Below are 22,699 nucleotides of genomic sequence, written 5' to 3'. Positions count from 1 at the left end.
CTATATAAAGACACCTCTATATGACGAGACCCCTTAAGTGGCTGACGGGCATTTCATTTCATTTCATCCTACTTTTCTTTTATTTTTATTTTATCTCATACATTTATTTTATCCTACTAAACATTAGTTCATTCTATTTTATTATTTTATGTTCATTATTATTTTACTCTTAGTTAGGTCCTATTACATGTCTTATTTTGTTTTATTCTAGTCTTTTTAAATGTTCTAATTGTTGTTATTGCTTGATTGTACATCTCCTACGTTTTGTTTCAAGATTAACACCGATATAGACATTTTAGCACATTTAATATATCAATACCCGGTACAACGCTTTAGATATTGAGACTTTAACAATCATCCGGGTTCCAGGATGGAGACAATCTTACATGTCAATGCTATGTTTATGTCTTACATTTTCCATCGATAAGATTAACCTCGATGATGTACTGTACAATCTCTTTTTAATTCAATAAAACTGTTTTAAAAAAAAAAAAAAAAAAAAGTAAGTTACAGCGCATCTCTATTAGAAGTGATCAATTGAAGTCCATGTAACATATTGCTTAGATTCCGGACCTGATTTTAAAACATGTCAAGCTTACCATCACTTTAACATTTAAAACTCGCTGGTTGCTTATCAAAAATATATAAACAGAAATGATGTCTTTTTAAACATTTCAAACTTGGGAGCAAATGTATTTATTTTAAATATCCAAATTAATGTGGTTATAGATTTAGGTAGACAACACCATACCAAAATATTTACAGTCCAGAAACCAGAATAAACCAAGAATATCGTCCACATCATATAGCTATTAACTAGTTTTCAATGAACTGTGAAATATTTGATGATCTGTAGTGAATTCTGTGCATGGTACAATCAGTCACTCATGACCTAAGGCTTGACATTCAACAGAAATCAATATTACTAAATCCAAGAGAGCAATTCATCATTACCAAGCTACATTCAACTTTGGAGAAATGATTCCTAAGAAACATAAGACAATAATCTACAGCTCTGCACAAACTGGAATAGAAAATCCATGGCCATATAAAATGCAGTATAACATTCTCTGTGTTAGTGAAGAACATTATACACAAAGATCAAAATCAAATATAAATAAAGAAATTATGGTCGACATTCAAACAAGGTGGTATATTCAAAACCGGGCATTCATAGCATTGAGTATGCTTCTTGTGTTCCAAATAAAGCTGTTTCAAAATTATGAGCCATCAATAATGTCATAAGCTAAATAAACAGCATTTTTTAGAAAAACATACAGATGTAGGCTCAGGAGTGTGCATGTGTCTCAGATCCTGCAGGATTGCCACAGGTTGGTAGTATCTGCCCTCTGTCTCACCCACAGTGCCTCTGCCCACGGAAAATGCCATGGTGTTCAGGATTGCCCTAGCTCTGTTCAGGACACAACTGACTCTGCCCAGCATGCACAAACCCCACCAATGACACACATGCTGCCCGCTGCTCTCCTACAGGGTACAGAGCAAGTCCTCTTTGTGCTTTTGTACTTAAAAGGGACATTAAACACTAAATAAATGCTAGATAGAATGATGCATTCAAAGACAAGATTAATCTGAGAATAACACGTAGATGTATTTTTTTAAAGTTTCATTAATTGTTTAAATATTGACAAAATAAGTGTAAAGTTTTAGTGCCTATAAAACAATGCGAGCTGCCATGTTGTAACTTAGGTTACTTTTCTGCTGTGGCCAATTAGGCACAGTTATAAATAGATCCCTAGAGTGTACAGCCAATAGTTGTGTGGAATATAACAGTGTTTTGCAATTTGCAACAGGAACTGAAAAGCTCACAATTTCAGAATGGAATTACAGGAAAAGGGGACAAAATAAATGAGAAAGAGAGAGAGAAAAAAGAGAAAGAGAGAGAGAGAGAGAAAAAAAAGAGAAAGAAAGAGAGAGAGAAAAAAAATAATATATATATATATATATATATATATAGAGAGAGAGAGAGAGAGAGAAAGAGAGAGATAGAGAGAGAGAGAGAGAGAGAGAGAGAGAGAGAGAGAGAGAGAGAGAGAGAGAGATACACACACACGCACAGTTGTATAATGGAATTACATTAAATAATATAGAGAGAAAGAGAGAGAGAGAGAGAGAGAGAGAGAGAGAGAGAGAGAGAGAGAGAAAGAAAGAGAGAGAGAGAGAAAGAGAGAGAGAGAAAACACAATTTATGCTTACCTGATAAATTTATTTCTCTTGTGGTGTATCCAGTCCACGGATCATCCATTACTTGTGGGATATTCTCATTCCCAACAGGAAGTTGCAAGAGGATCACCCACAGCAGAGCTGCTATATAGCTCCTCCCCTAACTGCCATATCCAGTCATTCGACCGAAACAAGCCGAGAAAGGAGAAACCATAGGGTGCAGTGGTGACTGTAGTTTAATCTAAAATTTTGACCTGCCTTAAAATGACAGGGCGGGCCGTGGACTGGATACACCACAAGAGAAATAAATTTATCAGGTAAGCATAAATTGTGTTTTCTCTTGTAAGGTGTATCCAGTCCACGGATCATCCATTACTTGTGGGATACCAATACCAAAGCTAAAGTACACGGATGAAGGGAGGGACAAGGCAGGTACTTAAACGGAAGGTACCACTGCCTGTAAAACCTGTCTCCCAAAAATAGCCTCCGAAGTAGCAAAAGTATCAAATTTGTAGAATTTGGAAAAAGTATGAAGCGAAGACCAAGTTGCCGCCTTGCAAATCTGTTCAACAGAAGTCTCATTTTTAAAGGCCCAAGTGGAAGCCACAGCTCTAGTAGAATGAGCTGTAATCCTTTCAGGAGGCTGCTGTCCAGCAGTCTCATAGGCTAAGCGGATTATGCTTCTTAGCCAAAAAGAAAGAGAGGTTGCCGAAGCCTTTTGACCTCTTCTCTGTCCAGAGTAAACAACAAACAAAGCAGATGTTTGACGAAAATCTTTAGTAGCTTGTAAGTAAAACTTTAAAGCACGAACCACGTCCAGATTATGTAAAAGATGTTCCTTCTTTGAAGAAGGATTAGGACACAATGATGAAACAACAATCTCTTGATTGATATTCTTAGTAGATACCACCTTAGGCAAAAACCCAGGTTTTGTATGCAGAACTACCTTATCTGCATGGAAGATCAGATAAGGAGAATCACATTGTAAAGCAGATAACTCGGAGACTCTACGAGCCGAGGAAATAGCCATCAAAAAAAGAACTTTCCAAGATAAAAGCTTGATATCTATGGAATGAAGAGGTTCAAACGGAACCCCTTGAAGAACTTTAAGAACCAAATTTAAGCTCCATGGGGGAGCAACAGGTATAAACACAGGCTTGATTCTAACCAACGCCTGACAAAACGCCTGAACGTCTGGAACATCCGCCAGACGCTTGTGCAAAAGAATAGACAGTGCAGAGATCTGTCCCTTCAAAGAACTAGCTGATAATCCTTTCTCCAAACCCTCTTGGAGAAAAGATAATATCCTGGGAATCCTAACCTTACTCCATGAGTAACTCTTGGATTCACACCAATAAAGATATTTACGCCATATCTTATGGTAGATTTTCCTGGTAACAGGCTTTCGTGCCTGTATTAAAGGTATCAATGACAGACTCAAAGCCACGCTTTGATAAAAACAAGCGTTCAATCTCCATGCAGTCAGTCTCAGAGAAATTAGATTTGGATGATTGAAAGGACCTTGAAGTAGAAGGTCTCGTCTCAAAGACAGAGTCCAAGGTGGAAAGGATGACATGTCCACTAGGTCTGCATACCAGGTCCTGCGTGGCCAAGCAGGCGCTATCAAAATCACTGATGCTCTCTCCTGCTTGATTTTGGCAATCAGTCGAGGGAGCAGAGGAAACGGTGGAAACACGTAAGCCAGGTTGAAAGACCAAGGCGCTGCTAGAGCATCTATAAGCGTCGCTTCCGGATTCCTGGACCTGGATCCGTAATAAGGAAGCTTGGCATTCTGGCGAGACGCCATGAGATCCAGTTCTGGTTTGCCCCAACGATGAATCAATTGAGCAGACACCTCCGGATGGAGTTCTCACTCCCCCGGATGAAAAGTCTGACGACTTAGAAAATCCGCCTCCCAGTTCTCTACACCTGGGATATGGATCGCTGATAGGTAGCAAGAGTGTTTCTCTGCCCAGCGAATTATTTTGGAGACTTCTAACATTGCTAAGGAACTCCTTGTTCCCCCTTGATGGTTGATGTAAGCCACAGTCGTGATGTTGTCCGACTGAAATCTGATGAACCTCAGGGTTGTTAACTGAGGCCAAGCCTGAAGAGCATTGAATATTGCCCTCAATTCCAGAATATTTATTGGGAGGAGTTTCTCCTCCTGAGTCCACGATCCCTGAGCCTTCAGGGAGTTCCAGACTGCACCCCAACCTAGAAGGCTGGCATCTGTCGTTACAATTGTCCAATCTGGCCTGCGAAAGGTCATACCTTTGGACAGATGGACCCAAGATAGCCACCAGAGAAGAGAATCTCTGGTCTGTTGATCCAGATTTAGTAGAGGGGACAAATCTGTGTAATCCCCATTCCACTGACTGAGCATGCATAGTTGCAGCGGTCTGAGATGTAGGCACGCAAACGTAACTATGTCTATTGCCGCTACCATTAAGCCGATTACCTCCATGCACTGAGCCACCGAAGGGCGCGGAATAGAATGGAGAACACGGCAAGAATTTAGAAGTTTTGATAACCTGGACTCCGTCAGGTAAATTTTCATTTCTAAAGAATCTATCAGAGTCCCTAGGAAGGAGACTCTTGTGAGTGGGGACAGAGAACTCTTTTCCTCGTTCACTTTCCACCCGTGCGACCTCAGAAATGCCAGAACTATGTCCATATGGGACTTGGCAATTTGGAAATTTGACGCCTGTATCAGGATGTCATCTAGATAAGGGGCCACTGCTATGCCCCGCGGCCATAGGACCGCCAGAAGCGACCCCAGAACCTTTGTAAAAATTCTTGGGGCTGTAGCTAACCCGAAGGGAAGAGCCACAAACTGGTAATGCCTGTCCAGAAAGGCAAACCTTAGGAACCGATGATGATCTTTGTGTATCGAAATGTGAAGGTAAGCATCCTTTAGATCCACCGTAGTCATATATTGACCCTCCTGGATCATAGGTAGGATGGTCCGAATAGTTTCCATTTTGAATGATGGAACTCTGAGGAATTTGTTTAAGATCTTTAGATCCAAGATTGGTCTGAAGGTTCCCTCTTTTTTGGGAACCACAAACAGATTTGAGTAAAATACCTGTCCCTGTTCCTCCTTTGAAACTGGATGGATCACTCCCATAACTAGGAGGTCTTGCACACAGTGTAAGAATGCCTCTTTCTTTATCTGGTTGACAGATAATCGTGAAAGGTGAAATCTCCCTTGTGGAGGAGAAGCCTTGAAGTCCAGAAGATACCCCTGAGATATAATCTCCAACGCCCAGGGATCCTGAACATCTCTTGCTCACGCCTGGGCGAAGAGAGAAAGTCTGCCCCCTACTAGATCCGTTACCGGATAGGGGGACATTCCTTCATGCTGTCTTAGAGGCAGCAGCAGGCTTTTTGGCCTGCTTGCCTTTGTTCCAGGACTGGTTAGGTTTCCAGGCCGTCTTGGACTGAGCAAAAGTTCCCTCTTGTTTTGTAGCAGAGAAAGTTGATGCTGCACTTGCCTTGAAGTTTCGAAAGGCACGAAAATTAGACTGTTTGGCCCTTGATTTGGACCTGTCCTGAGGAAGGGCATGACCTTTACCTCCAGTAATGTCAGCAATAATTTCCTTCAAACCAGGCCCGAATAGGGTCTGCCCCTTGAAGGGAATGTTAAGTAGTTTAGACTTTGAAGTCACGTCAGCTGACCAAGATATAAGCCATAGCGCCCTACGCGCCTGGATGGAAAATCCAGAATTCTTAGCCGTTAGTTTAGTCAAATGAACAATGGCATCAGAAACAAAAGAATTAGCTAGCGTAAGTGCTCTAAGCTTGTTAAGTATGTCCTCCAATGGAGTTGTTGTCTGTAAAGCCTCTTCCAGAGACTCAAACCAGAACGCCGCAGCAGTGACAGGAGCAATGCATGCAAGGGGCTGCAGGATAAAACCTTGTTGAATAAACATTTTCTTAAGGTAACCCTCTAATTTTTTATCCATAGGATCTGAAAAAGCACAACTGTCCTCGACAGGGATAGTAGTATGCTTTGCTAAAGTAGAAACTGCTCCCTCAACCTTAGGGACCGTCTGCCATAAGTCCCGTGTGGTGGCGTCTATGGGAAACATTTTTCTAAAAATAGGAGGGGGGGGGGGGGGGGAAACGGCACACCGGGTCTATCCCACTCTTTATTAATAATTTCTGTAAACCTTTTAGGTATTGGAAAAACCTCAGTACATACCGGCACTGCAAAGTATTTATCCAGTCTACACAATTTCTCTGGCACTGCAATTGTGTCACAGTCATTCAGAGCAGCTAAAACCTCCCTAAGCAAAACACGGAGGTTCTCAAGCTTAAATTTAAAAGTAGAAATATCAGAATCAGGTTTCCCTGAGTCAGATATCACCCACAGACTGAAGCTCTCCTTCCTCAGCTTCTGCATATTGTGAGGCAGTATCAGACATGGCTCTTAAAGCGTCTGTATGCTCTGTATTACGCCTAACACCAGAGCTATCACGCTTTCCTCTAAATTCAGGTAGTCTGGCAAATACCGCTGACAGTGTATTATCCATGACTGCCGCCATGTCTTGTAAAGTAATCGATATGGGCGTCCTTGATTTAATTGGCGCCATTTGAGCGTGAGTCCCTTGAGCGGGAGTCAAAGGGTCTGACACGTGGGGAGAGTTAGTCGGCATAACTTCCCCCTCGTCAGAATCCTCTGGTGATAAATTTTTTAAAGACAAAAGCTGATCTTTATTGTTTAAAGTGAAATCAATACATTTAGTACACATTCTCATATGGGGTTCCACCATGGCTTTTAAACATAATGAACAAGGAGTTTCCTCTATGTCAGACATGTTTGTACAGACTAGCAATGAGACTAGCAAGCTTGGAAAACACTTTAAATCAAGTTAACAAGCAAATATAAAAAACGGTACTGTGCCTTTAAGAGAAACAAATTTTGTCAAAATTTGAAAAACAGTGAAAAAAGGCAGTAAATCAAACGAAATTTTTACAGTGTATGTAATAGGTTAGCAGAGCATTGCACCCACTTGCAAATGGATGATTAACCCCTTAATGCAAAAAACGGATCAAAAAAACGAAATAAACGTTTTTTTAAACAGTCACAACAACTGCCACAGCTCAGATGTGGCCCTACCTTCCTCAATAAACGACTTTTGAAGCCTTGAGAGCCCTTCAGAGATGTCATATAGCATGCAGGGGACTGCTGAGGGAAGCTGAATGTCTCTGTCTGCAATTTTAACTGCGCAAAAAAGCGCTAAAATAGGCCCCTCCCACTCATACTACAACAGTGGAAAGCCTCAGGAAACTGTTTCTAGGCAAAAATCAAGCCAGCCATGTGGAAAAAACTAGGCCCCAATAAGTTTTATCACCAAAGCATATATAAAAACGATTAAACATGCCAGCAAACGTTTTATATTGCCATATTATCAGAGTATATATCTCTGCTAGTAAGCCTGATACAAGTCGCTATTAAATCACTGTTTTTAGGCTTAACTTACATTAAACAGGTACCAGCAGCATTTTCTAGTCCCTAGAAAAACTTAAAACTGTACATACCTCAATAGCAGGATAACCTGCACGCCATTCTCCCTCTGAAGTTACCTCACTCCTCAGACATATGTGAGAACAGCAGTGGATCTTAGTTACAAGCTGCTAAGTTCATAGAAAAGCAGGCAGATTCTTCTTCTAAATACTGCCTGAGATAAAATAGTACAACTCCGGTACTATTTGAAAATAACAAACTTTTGATTGAAGAAAAAACTAACTATACAGGGAGTGCAGAATTATTAGGCAAGTTGTATTTTTGAGGATTAATTTTATTATGGAACAACAACCATGTTCTCAATGAACCCAAAAAACTCATTAATATCAAAGCTGAATAGTTTTGGAAGTAGTTTTTAGTTTGTTTTTAGTTTTAGCTATTTTAGGGGGATATCTGTGTGTGCAGGTGACTATTACTGTGCATAATTATTAGGCAACTTAACAAAAAACAAATATATACCCATTTCAATTATTTATTTTTACCAGTGAAACCAATATAACATCTCAACATTCACAAATATACATTTCTGACATTCAAAAACAAAACAAAAACAAATCAGTGACCAATATAGCCACCTTTCTTTGCAAGGACACTCAAAAGCCTGCCATCCATGGATTCTGTCAGTGTTTTGATCTGTTCACCATCAACATTGCGTGCAGCAGCAACCACAGCCTCCCAGACACTGTTCAGAGAGGTGTACTGTTTTCCCTCCTTGTAAATCTCACATTTGATGATGGACCACAGGTTCTCAATGCGGTTCAAATTAGGTGAACAAGGAGGCCATGTCATTAGATTTTCTTCTTTTATACCCTTTCTTGCCAGCCACGCTGTGGAGTACTTGGACGCGTGTGATGGAGCATTGTCCTGCATGAAAATCATGTTTTTCTTGAAGGATGCAGACTTCTTCCTGTACCACTGTTTGAAGAAGGTGTCTTCCAGAAACTGGCAGTAGGACTGGGAGTTGAGCTTGACTCCATCCTCAACCCGAAAAGGCCCCACAAGCTCATCTTTGATGATACCAGCCCAAACCAGTACTCCACCTCCACCTTGCTGGCGTCTGAGTCGGACTGGAGCTCTCTGCCCTTTACCAATCCAGCCACGGGCCCATCCATCTGGCCCATCAAGACTCACTCTCATTTCATCAGTCCATAAAACCTTAGAAAAATCAGTCTTGAGATATTTCTTGGCCCAGTCTTGACGTTTCAGCTTGTGTGTCTTGTTCAGTGGTGGTCGTCTTTCAGCCTTTCTAACTTGGCCATGTCTCTGAGTATTGCACACCTTGTGCTTTTGGGCACTCCAGTGATGTTGCAGCTCTGAAATATGGCCAAACTGGTGGCAAGTGGCATCTTGGCAGCTGCACGCTTGACTTTTCTCAGTTCATGGGCAGTTATTTTGCGCCTTGGTTTTTCCACACGCTTCTTGCGACCCTGTTGACTATTTTGAATGAAACGCTTGATTGTTCGATGATCACGCTTCAGAAGCTTTGCAATTTTAAGAGTGCTGCATCCCTCTGCAAGATATCTCACTATTTTTGACTTTTCTGAGCCTGTCAAGTCCTTCTTTTGACCCATTTTGCCAAAGGAAAGGAAGTTGCCTAATAATTATGCACACCTGATATAGGGTGTTGATGTCATTAGACCACACCCCTTCTCATTACAGAGATGCACATCACCTAATATGCTTAATTGGTAGTAGGCTTTCGAGCCTATACAGCTTGGAGTAAGACAACATGCATAAAGAGGATGATGTGGTCAAAATACTCATTTGCCTAATAATTCTGCACTCCCTGTATTTTACCACTCTCCTCTTACTACCTCCATCTTTGTTGAGAGTTGCAAGAGAATGACTGGATATGGCAGTTAGGGGAGGAGCTATATAGCAGCTCTGCTGTGGGTGTCCTCTTGCAACTTCCTGTTGGGAAGGAGAATATCCCACAAGTAATGGATGATCCGTGGACTGGATACACCTTACAAGAGAAAGAAAGACAGAGAGAGAAAGAGAGAGAGAGAAAGAGAGAGAGAGAGAGAGAGAGAGAGAGAGAGAAAGAAAGGAGAGAAAGAGAGAGAGAGAGAGAGAGAGAGAGAGAGAGAGAGAGAAAAAGAGAGAGACACCTGTATCAGCAGATCTCTGCGACAAAGGTAACCTCCACTGAAGAGATGAGGACACCCCCACCAGAACCGCAAACCATGTTGATGTAGGCAACCGAGGTTATATTGTCTGATTGGAATCTGATAAACTGGGACGAACCTAGAACGGGCCAAGCCTTCAAGGCATTGAAGATATCCCGGAGTTCCAAAATATTGATCAAAAGGAATGAGTCCACAGACCTTGTGCCTTCTTGGCAACCCAAACGGCTCCCCAGCCAGAAAGGCTTGCGTCCATAGTCACAATCTCCTAGGACAGTCTCAAGAAGCACGTGCCTTGGGAAATATGATCTGGACAGAGCCACCAAGAGAGAGAGTCTCTCGACAGGTTGTCCAGCACGATCTGTTGAGACAGATCTGAATGGTCGCCGTTCCATTGTCTCAGCATGCATATTTGTAATGTTCTGAGATGGAATCTGGCAAAAGGAATGATGTCCATACAGGACACCATGAGTCCAATCACCTCCATACACTGAGCCACTGAGGGTCTCAAGGAGGCCTGGAGGGCAAGACATGCAGAATTCAACTTGCAACGTCTCTAAACTGTGAGGAATATTCTCATGGATATGGAGTCTATTATTGTCCCCAGAACGTTCACCCTTGTATTTGGAGTAAGAGAACTCTTTTCCAAGTTTATATTTCATCCATGTGATCGAAGAAGATTGAGAAGGGACTCTGAACGTTTTTCCTCTAGACGAAAAGATGGTGCTTGTACCAAGATATCTTCCAGGAAAGGTGCTACTGCAATACCTTCTGGCAACAGCTAGAAGAGCCCCCAGAACCTTGGAAAATATCCTTGGAGCAGTAGCTAGTCCAGACGGAAGAGCTATGCACTGGAAGTGCTGGTCCAGAAAGGCAAACCTCAGGAACTGAAAATGTTCCCTGTGTATCGGGACATGAAGGTATGCATCCTTCAGGTCTATTGTAATCATAAACTGTCCTTCCTGAACCATAAGAAAGATTGACCATATAGTCCTATAGTGATGAAAGGCAAAGAATGACTGGGGGATAGGGGAAGTGGGAGGGTTATGTAAGCCTTTGGCTGGGGTGTCTTTGCCTCCTCCTGGTGGCCAGGTGTTGTATTTACCAATAGTAAGGAATGAAGTTGTGGACTCTCCCTGCCTTATGGAAGGAAATACAAATTAGCTAGCACAACAAACACACATACCCACTGTATATGTAATGCCCCTGTTCAAATCCCTTAAAGACACATACCAATATCACTATAGTTTTAATTGCACACATGTCATCTATCAGCATCACTACACACTATTAAAAGGAATCAATCAACATACAGGCCATTCAACCTTTGATCTAATTGCCAAACCCATTAAAAAGCCATTTTGTTTTCTCTTAATCATGCACATTTGATTTTTGGGTCATGAATAGAGAGGTTAATGATGCAGATGATAATATTGTGTTGTGTTCAGGAGGTGATTGCGAGCTTCAGGGGAATTAATGGAATTTTGGGGTTGTGGGCACTGGAAAAACACACTGACAACACAGCAGTTCAGAAACAATTATCTATTGCAAATAAGTGCAAGACTGTGATCAACCCCTCAGTGTGTTACCTTTGCAAGCAGAAAAACATGATTGGTGATTACATGCGATTGCCACTCCTTATTAGCTGTGTTCTGCTCAGTAGTGGCTCCTAAGCAGGACTTTGCCTATGTGTATAACTCTTTTGTGGGGGTCAGACATGTAGCAAGCTAGGATAAGAAATGCAAAAATTACATATCCTAAAAAGGTATAGCATGTTACTTTTGCATTAAAATGTTTGTTTAAACTCAGGCAGAATATGTTAATGTTTGCCTTTAAATATACTTGATTGGTTAATTAATACAACACTCAGTTCCATTTTTTATGCATCATTCACTTTTATTGCTTTCAGCTTCATACAATATTATTCACCTTCCTGCCCTAGTGACCTACCTTCAAGGACTGCAGGGATTCAGAATTTGTATCACAGTACAAGATTATGTTATTGGCCATACTAAAACTTTCTCTCACACCCAGATGGTAGAACAGGGACGGTTGGCGAAAAGCATCGCTCATCTCCACCACAGCAATATCTGTATGAAACAGGAAAAGCATAGTCAGCATTATTAGAAAAAAAACACACACTTATAAATTAGAACAAACCAATGTAGGCGCAGAAAACCAAAATGCAAATGGTATTTCCCCTTTTCATATGAATACGCCCATGTTTGTCAGAAAGTGGTTTCAGCAGTAAAGCAAAAATATACGGTAAAAAGGAGATTAAATAAAAATGTAGCTTTTTGTTGCTCATGAGATGTTGATATCCCCACTTAGTGAAAATTCTATATTTACAATTTGGCAATTGTAATGGACAATTAGGTCTCACGCTGCTCTAGACCTAACCAATTTATTCTACTTCCCCTCAGATTTTATACTAAGGGTGTCCAAACTAAGTGTTTTCCACTTCTGCATCCCACACAACAGTTTTCCCTCTTCTTTTTTATACAAGTAGCACATTTCTTTCCTCTAACAGGATTTACTGTATTTGGCTATGTGTAGCTTAGTGGCACTTTTCTTGCTAATCTCAATAAAACAATAGTCTTTTGGAGTTTCAAAGTTATTCACAAGCTTTTCAAGTGTAAAAAGATTACATATGGCCCCTTGTTTATAAAGGTTGAACGCCTGGTTTTATAATATTTCCACCAATTAGTTTTTGCCCACCTCACAGTTATCCAGTAATCCTCCATAGAGATGATACTTATATAAAAAAATAATACAAAAGCAAAGGGGCTGAATATATGATAATTTTACAGAAGGAAGGTATGTATGTTTCCTGTAATCCCATATAAAAAGTCAGGAAAACATTCTGTGATCCCATATAATGAATAGTTAATCTAATTTAAAAAAAAAAAAAAAAATATTTACCTATAACCTCTATAAAATGATACCCTTTACTCTCATCACCAACCTATTACAAGCTAGCACAATGACGCTGTTAAAGTGGTAAATTTAAATTTGGTGACAATATAAAATGAGGTATTTAACAGTGTGTGATATACAGTATGTGGGTATATTATACATGTATATACGTTTTATTTATACGTATTGTATTGTATAATGCAGTAATATGTATTATAATTATTGTCATGCTTTTATAAATTGTGTTTTTTGCTTTTGGCATGTTTTTTTCTTCTTTTTATAGGAAGAAGATTTTGTGTTTGTGATATTAATAATTGTTGCCGAATGCTGATTTAAATTCTTACTATTCTGAACGTGTGACCATTACAAACAAAAATAACAGTGTAACAAACATGTTATTAAAGGGATAGTCTAGGCCAAAATAAACTTTCATGATTCAGATAGGGCATGTAATTTTAAACAATTTTCCAATTTACTTTTATCACCAATTTTGCTTTGTTCTCTTGGTATTCTTAGTTGAAAGCTTAACCTATGAGGTTCATATGCTAATTTCTTAGACCTTGAAGCCCACCTCTTTCAGATTGCATTTTAACAGTTTTTCACTACTAGAGGGTGTTAGTTCACATATTTCATATAGATAACACTGTGCTTGTGCACGTGAAGTTATCTGGGAGCAGGCACTGATTGGCTAAACTGCAAGTCTGTCAAAAGAACTGAAATAAAGGGGCAGTTTGTAGAGGCTTAGATACAAGATAATCACAGAGGTAAAAAGTGTATTATTATAACTGTGTTCGTTATGCAAAACTGGGGAATGGGTAATAAAGGGATTATCTATCTTTTAAAACAATAACAATTCTGGTGTAGACTGTCCCTTTAATATAGAACCTGTTTATTACAATGCGGTCGCAATATTATAAGTATAACACATTTAGAAGCATGGGAAATTATATAAGTAACTGCAAAAAGCAATTATAAGGGGCTAAAAGTGATGGCTGAGGGGTGTTAGTAAAAAAACACGGCACTGAAAAGAGCATTTACATTGCAGTCTATGGCAACTGTGTGTTCCTTTTAAATATATGTATATGCTTATATATATTTATGTGTTAATATGTGTATATACACATATTTATATGTATATAGTCATGTACATATATATTTACACTTTGCTGCCTATCACTGCACTACTTACCCCCTTCGCTGCGCTAGTTCTCAGGCCGTGTCTGATGACACGAGAATGAGGCTCCCATTGGAGTCTATGGAAGCACGGTCTAGTGAGCTCAATGTTTCTGTGCAATGCGAACGCGACATTGTAAGTGGGTATTACTCAGTAGAGCGCAAATATCACTTTCACAGAAGCAATATTTTACGCTCAACTTGTAATCTGGCGCAAAATGGTTTAATATGTATAGTATAAAAAAAAAAAAAAAAAACAATGTTACATACTTCATTTATTTTCCCAGCTTTTCTTGTCAGTACACTTTTAAAATTGTGTTTTCCTACTGCCCTGAGAGAGGCTCGAGTGTATCCTGTGAGATTTAGAACACAGTGATCGCTTAACAGTGCAGAAGCTCATTTATATCTGTCACAGCAAAGTAAAGGAAACAGCCGCTAATCACCAGCTAGCTCCCAGCAATGCATTGCTGTACCTGAGCCTGCTTAGCAAATGATACAAAAAGAATGAAGCAAGTTTGCTAATAGAAAGGAATTGGAAAGTGGGTTAAAATCGCATGCTTTGTCTTAATCATGAAAGTTTCATTTTGATTGTACTGTCCCTTTAAAGGGATATGAAACCCAAATGATTTTCTTTCATGATTCAGATAGAGTAGGCAATTTTAATCAACTTTCCTATTTACCCTCATTATCATTTTTTTTCTTTGTTCTCTTGCTATCTTTATTTTAAAAAAGCAGTAATGGGTAGTGCTTGCTGATTGGTGGCTAAATAGTCCTATAATATAAATAGTTTAATTATGTCCTCTGAATTGCTTTGCATTTTTTTCTTAATAAAAAAATGAGGTCTATACTGAAGGACTTCATCAATCAGATCTTGAAATTGTTAAAAGGAAAGATAAATCTCTCAGATAATAATCTATACTTGTGTACAATATATGGCCTGTACAAGACTTTTCAATGCTCAGCTAATGACATAACAGAACATAAAAAAATACATCGGCTTGCAGTACATTAATTCTTTTTGTGTTTCTTGTCTTTTCTACTTACACTAAATTACAGCTACACATAACAAAGCGGTATTCAAAATCGGCTGAACTATGACATTCAGAAATGTGCTAAAAGTCCTATTCTAAATAAATGAACATGTTTCAGCACGATTTCCTGCCAAGTCAGAGAAAATGAATAAAAGAAAATGTATAAATGCATTTCCTTAACAGCTGGCAAATGCAGGAAAAGAAAAACTTCTTTCATACTTTCCGTTTTAAACTAGAACATCTTCAGCATATTCAATACAAAAGCAGTTGCAATCTCAAACCTTAATATTATGCAGACATATTTTTAAGATGTTTTACAGAATAAATGTGCATGGGATTCATAACAGTGGATTGTGGCTTATTAAAGGACCACTCAATGCAGTAGAATTGCCTAATTAACAAGTGCATATGCAATGCAATAGGACTTGCTCTGAATTTCAAATAAGCAGTAGATTTTTTTTTTCCTGACAAAATTTGATAATGGAAGCAAATTGGAAAGTGTCTTAAAACTGGTTCTGCTCTTCTGGTTACTATAGCCTGCTATTTTTGTACTGCTCACAGGATTTTATCTGAATCATAAAAGTTTGTTTTAACTTGAGTGTCCACTTAAGTAAAACAAATTAGTAAGGGAGTATTTTTTTTTTTTTGGGGGGGGGGGGGCTATAGGGTAATATTAATAAATTATTTAAAATTAAGATGCAAATTACTGATTTAAAGAGCCATCCAAACTATTTTTGAGCCTAGGAACTTATACACATCAAATGCCCTTAAACCATTGTTCTTAATTAATACCTAGAAAGAAAAAACAAAAAAAACACAGATAGAAGTTGAGCGTACCAACTCTTTTGATAGTTAGACCACCTGTTCACAAACCTGATTGGTTTAAATGATTAACAATGATTGTCTTTAGAGTATAAAGTATCAATTTAGAAGAAGGGGTAGATTTACTAAAGGTTTAGCGGACATGATTCGCTATGCTGTCAGCATGTATCATAGCACAAGCATTTCTAGTGAAATGCTTCTGCAATGCCGCTCCCTGCACACCGGCAACCAATCGGCCGCTAGCAGGGGCCGTCAATCACCCCTGCTTCTTAACTTCCGTTTCAGGCGAGCCTGAAACAATGGGCGTAGTATGCGGCATCTGCTGCTTAATAAATCTACCTGAAGAATCAGACTGTATTGTGTGACATAAAGAAGAAGGACCTTGTTGCTGCAGGGAGAGCATAAATATGTCACAACCATAAGCAAAGGTGCTTATATTTATTTTTGCATTATTTATTTTTGTGTCCTATGGAGTACACATCTGTTATCTTTGTGTTCAGAAGACATAAGGTTTTTTTAATTACACACAAAAATCTCATGTGAATGTGGAACAAGATGAAAACAGAATTTATGTTTACCTAATAAATTTCTTTCTCCTACAGTGTATCCGGTCCACGGCTTCATCCTTACTTGTGCGATATTCTCAATCCCTACAGGAAGTGGCAAAGTGAGCACACAGCAGAGCTGTCCATATAGCTCCCCTCAGGCTCCGCCCCCCCCAGTCATTCGACCGACGGTTAGGAGAAAAAGGAGAACCATAGGGTGCAGTGCTGACTGTAGTTTACAAAAAATAAAATTTAAACCTGACCAAATGCCAGGGTGGGCCGTGGACTGGATACACCGTAGGAGAAAGAAATTTATCAGGTAAACATAAATTCTGTTTTCTCCTACATTGGTGTATCCGGTCCACGGCTTCATCCTTACTTGTGGGAACCAATACCAAAGCTTTAGGACACGGATGAAGGGAGGGAACAAGTCAGGTAACCTAAACGGAAGGCACCACTGCTTGTAAAACCTTTCTCCCAAATATAGCCTCTGAAGAAGCAAAAGTATCGAATTTGTAAAATTTGGCAAATGTATGCAGTGAAGACCAAGTCGCTGCCTTACAGATCTGTTCAACAGAAGCCTCATTCTTGAAAGCCCATGTGGAAGCCAAAGCTCTAGTAGAGTGAGATGTAATTCGTTCAGGAGGCTGCCTTCCAGCAGTCTCATAGGCCAACCGGATGATGCTTTTCAGCCAGAAAGATAGAGAGGTCGCAGTCGCCTTTTGACCTCTCCTCTTGCCAGAATAGACGACAAACAGGGACGATGTTTGCCTGAAGTCTTTAGTTGCTTTTAGATAAAACTTCAAAGCACGAACCACATCAAGATTGTGTAATAGACGTTCCTTGTTAGAAACTGGATTAGGACACAGAGAAGGAACAACTATTTCCTGGTTAATATTCTTATTGGAAACCACTTTTGGAAGAAAACCAGGCTTGGTACGTAAAACGACCTTATCTGTATGAAACACCAGATAGGGTGAATTACACTGCAAAGCAGACAATTCAGAAACTCTTCTGGCAGAAGAAATAGCAACCAAAAACAAAAAACTTTCCAAGATAGTAACTTAATATCTATGGAATGTAGAGGTTCAAACGGAACCCCTTGAAGAACTGAAAGAACTAAATTTAGACTCCATGGAGGAGCCACAGGTCTGTAGACAGGCTTGATTCTGACTAAAGCCTGTACGAACGCCTGAACATCTGGCACGGCAGCCAGACAGAGCAGATATCTGTCATTTTAGGGAACTAGCTGACAGACCTTTCTCCAATCCTTCTTGGAGAAAAGATAGAATCCTTGGAATCCTAATCTTACTCCACGAGTAACCCTTGGATTCGCACCAACAAAGATATTTCTGCCATATCTTATGGTAAATTTTCCTAGTAACAGGCTTTCTAGCCTGTATCAGAGTATCTATAACTGATTCAGAGAAGCCACGCTTAGCTAGAATTAAGCGTTCAATCTCCAAGCAGTCAGTTCAAGAGAAACTAGGTTTGGATGTTGGAATGGACCTTGGATTAGAAGGTCCTGCCTCAAAGGTAGCTTCCATGGTGGAACCGATGACATATTCACCAGGTCTGCATACCAAGTCCTGCGTGGCCACGCAGGAGCTATTAGAATTACCGAAGCCTTCTCCTTTTTGATCCTGGCTACCAGCCGGGGGAGAAGAGGAAACGGTAGAAAGACATAAGCTAGATTGAACGACCAAGGCGCCACTAAAGCATCTACCATTGTCGCCTTGGGATCCCTGGACCTGGACCCGTAATGTGGAACTTTGGAGTTCTGACGTGACGCCATCAGATCCAGATCTGGAAGGCCCCATAGTTGAGTTAACTGGGCAAAAACCTCCGGGTGAAGTTCCCACTCCCCCGGATGAAAAGTCTGACGACTCAGATAATCCGCCTCCCAGTTGTCCACTCCTGGGATGTGAATTGCTGATAGATGGCAGGAGTGATCCTCTGCCCATTTGATGATCTTGGATACCTCCCTCATCGCCAGAGAACTCTTTGTTCCTCCCTGATGATTGATGTATGCTACAGTCGTCATGTTGTCCGACTGAAATCTGATTAATTTGGCCTCCGCTAGTTGAGGCCATGCCTGGAGCACATTGAATATCGCTCTCAATTCCAAAATGTTTATCGGGAGAAGAGATTCTTCCCGAGACCAAAGACCCTGAGCTTTCAGGGACTCCCAGACCGCACCCCAGCCTAAGAGGCTGGCGTCGGTCGTGACAATGATCCACTCCGGTCTGCGGAAACTCATTCCCTGAGACAGGTGATCCTGAGACAACCACCAGAGGAGTGACTCTCTGGTTTTCTGGTCCATTTGTATCTGGGGAGACAAATCTGCATAATCCCCATTTCACTGTTTGAGCATGCACAGTTGCAGTGGTCTTAAATTAATTCGAACAAAGGGCACCACGTCCATTGCCGCCACCATTAGTCCTATTACCTCCATGCACTGAGCTATGGAGGGTTGAGGAATAGCTTGAAGAACTCGACAAGTGTTTAAAAGTTTTAACTTCCTGACCTCCGTCAGAAAGATCTTAATTTCTACCGAGTCTATTATTGTTCCCAGGAAGGGAACCCTTGTGAACGGAGACAGGGAACTCTTTTCTATGTTCACCTTCCATCCGTGAGACCTTAGAAAGGCTAGAACAATGTCCGTATGAGCCTTTGCTTTGTGAAAGGATGACGCTTGTAATAAGATGTCATCTAGGTAAGGTGCTACTGCAATGCCCCTTTGCCATAGCACCGCTAGAAGGGACCCTAGCACCTTTGTGAAAATTCTGGGGGCAGTGGCCAATCCGAAGGGAAGAGCCACGAATTGGTACTGTTTGTCCAGAAAGGCGAACCTTAGGAACTGATGGTGATCTTTGTGGATAGGAATATGCAGGTAAACATCCTTTAAGTCCACGGTAGTCATATATTGACCCTCCTGGATCATTGGTAAGATTGTCCGAATGGTTTCCATTTTGAATGATGGAACTCTGAGGAATTTGTTTAGGATTTTTAAATCCAGAATTGGCCTGAAAGTTCCTTCCTTTTTGGGAACTACAAACAGGTTTGAGTAAAAACCCAGTCTTTGTTCTGCTGTTGGAACTGGGTGTATCACTCCCATTTTTAAAAGGTCTTCTACGCAATGTAAGAATGCCTGTCTCTTTATCTGGTCTAAAGACAAGCGAGACATGTGGAACCTTCCCTTTGGAGGAAGGTCCTTGAATTCTAGAAGATACCCCTGAGAGACAATTTCTAGAGCCCAGGGGTCCGGGACATCTCTTGCCCAAGCCTGAGCAAAGAGAGAAAGTCTGCCCCCCCTACTAGATCCGGTCCCGGATCGGGGGCTACCCCTTCATGCTGTCTTGGTAGCAGCAGCAGGCTTCTTGGCCTGTTTACCCTTGTTCCAGCCTTGCAATGGTTTCCATGCTGGTTTGGGCTGGGATGCGTTACCCTCTTGCCTAGTGGCTGTAGAGGTAGAAGCCGGTCCATTCCTGAAATTGCGAAAGGAACGAAAATTAGACTTATTTTTAGCTTTGAAAGGTCTATCCTGTGGAAGGGCATGGCCCTTTCCCCTAGTGATATCTGAAATAATTTCTTTCAACTCTGGCCCGAATAGGGTCTTACCCTTGAAAGGAATATTAAGCAATTTTGTTTTGGACGACCCATCTGCCGACCAAGATTTTTAAACCAATTAACCCCTTAATTCCCAAACCGGAGCTAATAACAGCAGTTAACCGGTTAATAACACTACAGTCCCATGCCACAGTCTCTACTGTGGCCTTTACCTTCCTTATGGATTATTTAAGTAGGAAATAAGCCTCTTTGAAGTCCTTTCTGATGCTTCTGGACTCCCCACGTGAAGCTGCATGAACTGCCTAGTGAAAAACAACTGCGCAATTGAGGCGCGAAAATGAGGCCTCCTCCCTCTACATTCCAGAGTGGAGGGGCCTTTCTGACTAGATTAGGTGTCTAAGTAACTGCCAGGCGTAATACTAAACCCCATAAATGTTTCAAAGTCTGAAAAAACACCTTATTTATACTTCAAATATGCCAAAAGGCAATCGATTTAGCCCACAATAGTGTCAACCAGCATAGAGCCCTTAATATAAGCCATAATTTTATACAGAGTCTAAGAAAAATGGCTTACCTATCCCAGAGGGGATTTCTGACAGTCTTCTAGCATTACTTGGTCTTGTTAGAAAAATGACTGATCATACCTGAAGCAGTTAAGCCTGCAAACTGTTCCCCCCAACTGAAGTTCTCTGGTTTCAACAGTCCTGCGTGGGAACAGCAATGGATTTTAGTTACTGGTGCTAAAATCATATTCCTCTCAGCAGAAATCTTCATCACTTTCTGCTGCAGAGTAAATAGTACAAGCCGGCACTATTTTAAAATAACAAACTCTTAATAGAAGAAATAAAAACTACAACTAACACCACATACTCTTTACCACCCCCGTGGAGATGCTACTAGTTAGAGCGGCAAGAGAATGACTGGGGGGGGGCGGAGCCTGAGGGGAGCTATATGGACAGCTCTGCTGTGTGCTCTCTTTGCCACTTCCTGTAGGGATTGAGAATATCCCACAAGTAAGGATGAAGCCGTGGACCGGATACACCAATGTAGGAGAAAATCTATAATAAAGGAAGAAAACTGCCAATTTCTTGGCAAATATTTCCATTTAAGGGATATGAAAGAGTAAAAATATGTTAAATCAATGTAAACATAAAAAGAAACAGACTGCGTTAAAAAAACAGCAAACAACTTATTTGTTTTCTTGCTAAATAAACATTTAGAAATTGTCACTGTAGCCCTGCCTGCAAGTTCTAGCTGTAGATGTGGAAGAAGGCGGCCTTCGGCTTTTTTGGAGCCAAATTTGCACAGATCTTAGTGTGTTGCACTTTCAGAAGAAATCTGGCTCCAAAAATAGCTGAAGCTCGCGAGCGGCTGCCTTCCGCATTCACAGCTAACAAATCTGCCGAATGCACAGGCCTAGAAAACACTGACTAAAAAAAATATAATGCTCTAACAAAGCACATAATTGTATTTTTTCTCTATCTTGAATACTACTACAAGGTGAAGTTAGTTGTGTTGCCATGTATGACTTTCATGTGTATGGCCACAGGTAAGTGGTCCGCAAAAACAGTTAAAGGGACACAGTAAAAACCCTGTAAGTCTTTTTTAACGTATCAACAGGGTCTGAATGTTATTGGAACATATTAAAACCTTGCTTGCTGCAACAGATTTTTACATTTCAAAGTGTTTACTTTACTCAGCGGTTTGTGGAAACATGGTTGGATTTCAGTTGCTGCTGTCAGTTTCCTTGCAGTGTCTGCTTCTGCTCTTAAAGGGACATGAAACCTAATTATTTTCTTTAATGATTCAAATAAAGAATACAATTTTAAACAACTTTCCAATTTACTTATATTATTTAATTTGCATCCTTCTCTTGTTATCCATTGCTGAAAGGTTTATCTAGGCAAGCTCAGGAGCAGAAGAGAACCTAAGTTCTAGCTGTTGATGATAATGATGATGATGCTTGTGCAGTAAGAAATGTTGTAGGGGTGCAGTAAGAAATGTTGTAGGTGTACATTCAGTATCCTACAGGAAAACGCGGATATTGTATGCAAGCAATTTGTATTTAAAATGCCTCATTTTCATACTATGGGCTTGATTACGCTCACATGTTAACATTGCTAGATAGAGGCTTTTTGCGTGAGTTGGGTTGGGTTGCGTTCATAGGGGCCGTATTACGAAAGTGCGAGTAAACATGATAAAAACATAATTTATGCTTACCTGATAAATTTATTTCTCTTGTAGTGTGTTCAGTCCACGGGTCATCCATTACTTATGGGATATATTCTCCTTCCCAACAGGAAGTTGCAAGAGGATCACCCAAGCAGAGCTGCTATATAGCTCCTCCCCTCACATGTCATATCCAGTCATTCGACCGAAACAAGACGAGAAAGGAGAAACTATAAGGTGCAGTGGTGACTGGAGTTATTTTAAAATTTAGAACCTGCCTTAAAAAGACAGGGCGGGCCGTGGACTGAACACACTACAAGAGAAATAAATTTATCAGGTAAGCATAAATTATGTTTTCTCTTGTTAAGTGTGTTCAGTCCACGGGTCATCCATTACTTATGGGATACCCATACCAAAGCTAAGTACACGGATGATGGGAGGGACAAGGCAGGAACATTAAACAGAAGGAACCACTGCCTGTAGAACCTTTCTCCCAAAACCAGCCTCTGAAGAAGCGAAAGTGTCAAATTTGTAAAATTTGGAAAAAGTATGAAGTGAAGACCAAGTTGCAGCCCTGCAAATCTGTTCAACAGAGGCCTCATTCTTAAAGGCCCAGGTGGAAGCCACAGCTCT

General features: G+C 40.5%; 1 protein-coding gene across 3 annotated transcripts in view; it reads right to left on the bottom strand.

The window, feature by feature from the left end:
• MAP3K5 (mitogen-activated protein kinase kinase kinase 5) overlaps nt 1-22,699 on the bottom strand; it is a 690,524-nt gene that overhangs the window by 499,749 nt on the left and 168,076 nt on the right. For all 3 annotated transcript variants that reach the window (XM_053710886.1, XM_053710887.1, XM_053710888.1), the window contains exon 2: nt 11,791-11,930. In XM_053710886.1, the coding sequence (XP_053566861.1) occupies nt 11,791-11,930 (140 nt within the window). The remainder of the gene's footprint in view (nt 1-11,790; nt 11,931-22,699) is intronic.

This window comes from Bombina bombina, chromosome 4, assembly GCF_027579735.1.
Source record: "Bombina bombina isolate aBomBom1 chromosome 4, aBomBom1.pri, whole genome shotgun sequence".
Lineage (NCBI taxonomy): Eukaryota > Metazoa > Chordata > Amphibia > Anura > Bombinatoridae > Bombina > Bombina bombina.
Note: the sequence above shows the minus strand (reverse complement) of the source record. Positions and strands in the feature narration are given on the sequence as shown.